General features: G+C 41.8%; 1 protein-coding gene across 1 annotated transcript in view; it reads left to right on the top strand.

Annotated features, from left to right (window-relative positions):
- The first annotated feature begins 4,968 nt into the window (after positions 1-4,968).
- Positions 4,969-7,500, top strand: part of LOC142655248 (tubulin alpha-1A chain-like) — a 5,283-nt gene continuing 2,751 nt past the window's right edge. The window contains exon 1 of the mRNA XM_075829160.1: positions 4,969-5,081. Coding sequence (XP_075685275.1) covers positions 5,079-5,081 — 3 coding nt within the window. The 5' untranslated portion in view covers positions 4,969-5,078. The remainder of the gene's footprint in view (positions 5,082-7,500) is intronic.

Genomic DNA, 7,500 nt, shown 5'->3' with positions numbered 1-7,500 from the left:
ATCCAGAGAGTTTAGAAAAAAAATGGTCAACAAATATGTTGTTAGGATTTGGGATTTAGACTTCAAAATGAATATCCACCTTTCCACACCATGTCGCTTTAAATTTTGTGCGGATTAATTCCATAATATATCTTTATAGTGGTCAGAGCTCCTTTTCCCAGCATAAAAAGAGTTAAATGATAACATTTTGTCTGCCAGCAGTCACCACTAGGGGGAGCTCAGGAGTTTACAGCATAAACTGCTACATCTGTGTTATTATTGAGTTTAATGTAGAACCAGTATGCAGTAAGCTTCTAAGCTCCCCCTAGTGGTGGCTGCAGGCAGAGAGAATGTTATCTTTAATTTTAAAGGCTATGTACCCCTTCGAAATAAATTATTTATTTTTTTTATAATAAAAGTGTCTATCAGTGTGTTTGGTGCAACTTTGTAATTACTTTTTATTAAAAAATATTTAACTTTTTCAGATACAGCTGCTTTGTATCCTCTATACAGAGCAGCTGCATCTAGCGCTGAGACTTGAATCCATCAGGTCAGCGGGACTGACGGGTTCAGTGTCAGCGGGTCCTGTGTATCTCTGACACGCAGGATTGAGTGGTTATCGATCACATCTAAGTTCATAACTTAGATGTGATTGATAACATTTGGATCCTGCGTGTCTGAGACACACAGGACCCGCTGACACTGAACCCGTCAGTCCCGCTGACCTTATGGATTCAAGTCTCAGAGCAAGATACAGCTGCTCTGTATAGAGGATACAAAGCAGCTGTATCTCAAAAAGTAAAAATAATTTTTACTTAAAAATAATTACCAAGTTGCACCAAACACACTGATAGACACTTTTATTTTAGGTGTTTTTTCAAAAATCATTTTAAAACATATACATAGTAATTAAATCAAGTATTTATGTTCAAAATATTTTCTTAGCTTTTTTTTCATTTTAATTAAATTTTTTAAGTCATCATGTATATTAAAAAAAAGAATCCTAAAATCTTGTACTTCTTAGGCTTCGTTCACATCTGTGTCAGGGCTCCGTTCAGGCATTCCGTTGGAACTTTCCGACGGGAACCCATGAACGAAACCCTGACTGAAACAAATGGAAACCTATGGTTTCCGTTTGCATCACCATTGATTTCAATGGTGACGATTCGGTGCAAATAGTTTCCGTTTGTCTCCGTTGTGCAAGAGTTCCGTCGTTTTGACAGAATCAATACCGTAGTTGACAATGTGGCTGCTGTAAAGAATATCTCAAGGCTATTAACAGAGCAAAGCATCAGCTCAGGCAAGATGGCTGCTCCATTAACAGGTACAGAAAATAGAATCCAAAAATCTATAATCAGAAAAAATGTAATAAAATGGGCAAAAAAGTTTATGTTTCACTATCTGGTTTTAATTAGCAGGAAAAAAAATACAGGTAATACATTCCCTTTAAGACCATCAATGTAGCATCTGGAACACAGAAACTGGGTTTTCACATCGCAGTCAAAATGCATTTTTTTGCCGCAATTTGCAACAAAACCGTGCCATTTTGCGTCGTTTTTTGGGAAATTGCCAATTTGTGTCAAAAAATGGATTATGAACGCAATGTATGAGCCCAGCCTTACTGTAAACACTGTAATGACAACAGTGACACCTGCTGCCCAAGAAGCTGTACTACACCCCATTGACAAACTGAATATTTTATGTTCTTTCAATACATTTCAGTGGAGCAGTATGATTATGGTTGAATACTTTTAGTGCCTGCTTTGAGCTGCTCCCCATTTACACTTGCATGAACTAATGGAAGATTTTGATCTGTCTGGAGGATGTTTTTGAAAAACAAGAAGTCAGGTGCTGTCCAATCACACGGCGTCACACTCTGTGTTGTGTAGGTTTTCAGTTCTTACAAGGAAATTCGATTATTTGCTGCATGGGAATATTTTATATCAGTCTCCGTAATCTGCCGGTAATGAAAGGTTTTATTGACTAAAGTACAAAGGATCTGGCGGGTGCGCGGCGCTCACTTACAGGACTGTCAGGATTAGGTGGCAAAGCCCTATTAACCGATTCATTAAAGAGTATTACACAACAACTCCCCAGAGGGTATCAGGCGATGTTCACACGGCGAACAAAAAACGGCTGTAAAATACGAAGCTTTTCAAGGGAAAACAGCCTCTGATTTTCAGACGTTTTTTGTGCATCAAGCGATTTTTACGGCCGTTTTTGGAGCTGTTTTTCTATTGAGAAAATGAAAAACGGCTCCAATAACGGCTCAAGAAGTGACATGCACTTTTTTTATGGGGCTTTTTTAACGCAACGATTTTAACAAATGGCCGCGTAAAAAACGCCCCGTGGGAACGAAACACCATTTTTCCCATTGAAGTCAATGGGCAGATGTTTGAGGCGTTCTGCTAGCGAATTTTCAGCCGAATTTCGGGACGTTTTTGTTGCAGGTTTCCCCACTGAATTCAATGAGGAGGTAAAACCCGCAACAAATAGCAGAAGTTGCCATTTTTGTGGTGGAAAATCTGCGATTCCGCCGCCAAAAAAATCTTATACTTACCCAGAAGTCTGTGTTTCTTGGTCCAGGTTGGCCTTCTGGGATGACGTTTTATCTCATGTGACTGCTGCAGCCAATCACAGGCTGAAACATCATCCCAGGGCCTTAGAGCGTCATGACGTCAGAGGGACGCGTCACCATGGTAAGTATCCATTTTTTTTTCTGTGCAGTTTTCCGCAGCGGACATTCTGACCGGAAACCTACACCACAATTTGGTGCGGTTTTTCGGCCAGAATTCCCTGTGGCGACCAGGGCGGATACGCTGTGTGCTTTTACGCAGCGTATCCGCCCTGTGTGAACATAACCTTACAGAGCCACCTCCTTACAACTTACCCGCTGTACTTTTCTCTCGTGTCTTCTTTACTCCAAACAACACATGCTTTTCTTTTTTTTACATTGAGGTCAATGTACTCTGGACTGATGTAGAAAAAATTGTCAATTTTACCAGAAACTAGCGATGATTTTGTGAACTTTTCCTTAAAGGGACAGAACATACATTCTAAGTGGGACAGGCGTTTCAAGCCGAAAAGCAAACTGATGCAAAATTATGCAAACCGATGCTAAAATGCCAGTTCTCCACATCAGTAACAAAAAAAAAAAACAAGCACATAGTAAAGTCCTTTAATCTGGCACGAATAGGTAATGAATTATTACATATTCTGGATTATCGGACAGTCATATAAGTCTCATTGGTAAGGCCCCAATGCACGCGACCATAAAAATTGTTCGTAATTACGGACCCATTCAGTTCTATTGGCCGCGGACACCTTTCCGTATCGCTACGGATAGGTGTCTCTGCCGTAGAACTGTACCGCAAAAGATAGGACGTGTCCTATCTTTTGCTTTTTACGGGCTGTGCTCCCATACGTCATATGGGAGCATGGGCCGAAAATGCAGGCGGCTGGCAGTGCCCGCAATCGCGGCCCCTGATTACAGTCACGGCCGTGTGCATGAGGCCTTAGGATATGTGCATGTCACTTCTTGAGCCATTTTCATTGTCTCAATACAAAAACAGCTCCAAAAACATCCGTAAAAAACGCTTGATGCTTTAAAAACGGCTGAAAATCAGAGGCGGTATTTTACGGCCATTTTTAGTTTGCCGTATAAACATACCCTATCGGTTAGTTAACACAGAGTTTTTTGGAGCTGATTTTGATGCAGAAATTGCATCAGAATCAGTGCCAAAAAATGGCCAAAATCACCCCCCCCCCCCATTGATTTCCATGGGAGGCAGAGGCGGTTTTTTCCAGACGGCTTTTGGCCACCCGCAGGGAAAAAAAGTGGCGCGCCCTTTCTTGTTGTGGTTTCCACCTCTGACCTCCCGTTGAAATCAATGGAAGGCAGAAAAAACCTGCGGCGCTTGTTTCCGATGGCGTGAAAAAACACAGAAAAAAAGTGCAGACAGTTCAAAAACTGCCTCAAAACTCAGTGTGAATAGGGCCTTAGGTCTGAAACACAAACGTATATTAAAGCTGCAGAACTTTTTTTTATACAGGGGGTTCCCCCCTTTGGACAACCTCTTTTTGTTAGTCGAAGCTAATCATGGGGTGTTCTGCAGTCAGGACCCCCCAGCGATCAAATCCAATGTATGGTGGAACCAGGCAGCAAGTGTTTCATTTCCCTCTAGCGCCACCACATGGAAAAAGGGTGTACATTGAAAACAATGGCTCCGTGGTGACATCGTTTATTGCGAGTTGCGGTAAAACCTGAATGCTTCCCTATGAGGGAAAAATTTTGGGGTGAAAACCTTGTAATTGTCACCCCTCCTATAGTGAAGTTGGGTCGCAGTAATGCTGCAATTTTACCGCAATGTTATGTCTATTTGGACAAGACTAATGCATGGACGTGGCGGGTCCTCCAACGTGAGAGACGTGAATGGATGAGGGTCCTGAACGGCGCCCCCTCTATTAATTTACACAATTTCATTATATTAGGTGTATTGACCAAACGAAAAATTGTGACCCGTTGAGCCTTACTGAGCGCTGCGGACCCTGTTCTGGAAATTAGTGGAGGTCCTAAACATGCTGTGGCAGGAGATAAGGGGGGTCTTCCCCTTTAAATTACCCATGACATGATATTCTGCGGCACCGGTGTACATATAATATTGCTGTGTTTTGTCTCCTCCTTGTTGTTGTCTCCTTTGGTTTCTGGGCTGTTCCCTCCTTTGTTGCCTCTTTTCCCGCTATCAGGGTTTCCCTCGCTGCCTCCCTCCTCCGTTATGTGTTTTGACACCCGTCTCCCTCCCCGGGGGTCAATTGGAGTCATTGTGCAGCATTGTACCCGGTAACGGTTGTGTTGTGTGTTGTGTTGTATGTTGTGTTGGGTGCAGCCACTCCCAGGCTGGATTATGCAGCAGGGAGTCCTGGAGACTGGGGGGAGGGGACCACTTGTCCTGAACAGCCTCCCCCCCCCCCTCCTGTAACTAAGGACTCGCCTGACAACGACTCCCAGATATATATAGAGAGGAGAGGAGGGAGAGGACAGAACCACTCCACATCCGAAGACCTAACCCATCGGAGCCGGGAGATCTACATCCAACACCATGGTGAGCGGCCAATCGTATCTGTACAATCTCATCTCTTCTATGTGTGACTGTCTAATCTTATGTGTCATATGTACGACTGTCTAATCTCATCTGTGCAATCTCATTTATCACATATGTGACGGTCTAATCGCCTACATCCTTTGTGTGACTGTGCAATTTTGTGCATCCTTTGTGTGTGTGACTGTCTATCCTTTGTGTGACTGTCTCATGCATCCTTTGTGTGACTGTAATTTCATGCATCCTTTGTGTGACTGCGCAATCTTATGTGTCATATGTACGACTGCCTAATCTCATCTCTTCTATGTGTGACTGTCTGATCTCATCTCTTCTATGTACGACTGTCTGATCTCATCTCTTATATGTACGACTGCCTAATCTCATCTCTTCTATGTACGACTGTCTGATCTCATCTCTTATATGTACGACTGTCTGATCTCATCTCTTCTATGTACGACTGTCTGATCTCATCTCTTATATGTACGACTGTCTGATCTCATCTCTTCTATGTACGACTGTCTGATCTCATCTCTTATATGTGTGACTGTCTGATCTCATCTCTTCTATGTGTGACTGTCTGATCTAATCTCTTCTATGTGCGACTGTCTGATCTCATCTCTTCTATGTGCGACTGTCTGATCTCATCTCTTCTATGTGCGACTGTCTGATCTCATCTCTTATATGTGCGACTGTCTGATCTCATCTCTTATATGTGTGACTGTCTGATCTCATCTCTTCTATGTGTGACTGTCTGATCTCTTCTATGTGTGACTGTCTGATCTCATCTCTTCTATGTGTGACTGTCTGATCTCATCTCTTCTATGTGTGACTGTCTGATCTCATCTCTTATGTGTGACTGTCTGATCTCATCTCTTATGTGTGACTGTCTGATCTCATCTCTTATATGTGTGACTGTCTGATCTCATCTCTTATATGTGTGACTGTCTGATCTCATCTCTTATATGTACGACTGTCTGATCTCATCTCTTATATGTGTGACTGTCTGACCTCATCTCTTCTATGTACGACTGTCTGATCTCATCTCTTATATGTACGACTGTCTGATCTCATCTCTTATATGTGTGACTGTCTGATCTCATCTCTTCTATGTACGACTGTCTGATCTCATCTCTTCTATGTACGACTGTCTGATCTCATCTCTTCTATGTACGACTGTCTGATCTCATCTCTTCTATGTGTGACTGTCTGATCTCATCTCTTCTATGTGTGACTGTCTGATCTCATCTCTTCTATGTACGACTGTCTGATCTCATCTCTTATATGTGTGACTGTCTGATCTCATCTCTTCTATGTACGACTGTCTGATCTCATCTCTTCTATGTACGACTGTCTGATCTCATCTCTTCTATGTGTGACTGTCTGATCTCATCTCTTCTATGTGTGACTGTCTGATCTCATCTCTTCTATGTGTGACTGTCTGATCTCATCTCTTCTATGTGTGACCATGATTTTGCTGCGTGGCTGCCATTAAACATCAATCTCGTGTGTGTGGGATTATTTCCATGATCTTACCTTTTCCTATCTATACACTGTGTGACTATGTGATTCTATACTGTCCTATCTATACTGTGTGACTATGTGATTCTATACTGTGTGACTATGTGATTCTATACTGTGTGACTATGTGATTCTATACTGTCCTATCTATACTGTGTGACTATATGATTCTATACTGTCCTATCTATACTGTGTGACTATGTGATTCTATACTGTCCTATCTATACTGTGTGACTATGTGATTCTATACTGTCCTATCTATACTGTGACTATGTGATTCTATACTGTGTGACTATGTGATTCTATACTGTGTGACTATGTGATTCTATACTGTCCTATCTATACTGTGTGACTATGTGATTCTATACACTGTGTGACTGTGCGTCTATACTGTCCTGTCTATATACTGTGTGACTATGTGAGTATACTGTCCTGTCTATATACTGTGTGACTGGGTCTATACTGTCCTATCTATATACTGTTTGACTATGTGAATCTATGCTGTCCTATCTATACACTATGTGAGTCTATACTGGCCTAGCTATACTGTGTGACTGTGCGTCTATACTGTGCGTCTATACTGTCCTGTCTATATACTGTGACTGAGTCTATACTGTCCTATCTATATACTGTGAGTCTATACTGTCCTAACGATATACTATGTGAGTCTATACTGTCCTGTCTATACTGTGTGACTGAGTCTATACTGTCCTATCTATACACTGTGACTATGTGAATCTATACTGTCCTGTCTATACACTGTGTGACTATGTGAGTCTATGCTGTCCTATCTATATACTGTGTGACTGTGATTCTATACTGTCCTATCTATACTGTGTGACTATGTGAGACTATACTGTCCTGTCTATACACTGTGTGACTAAATGAGTCTATACTGTCCTAT

Source organism: Rhinoderma darwinii, chromosome 6 (assembly GCF_050947455.1).
Source record: "Rhinoderma darwinii isolate aRhiDar2 chromosome 6, aRhiDar2.hap1, whole genome shotgun sequence".
NCBI classification, from domain to species: domain Eukaryota; kingdom Metazoa; phylum Chordata; class Amphibia; order Anura; family Rhinodermatidae; genus Rhinoderma; species Rhinoderma darwinii.
This window is presented reverse-complemented; position numbering and strand designations above follow the sequence as displayed.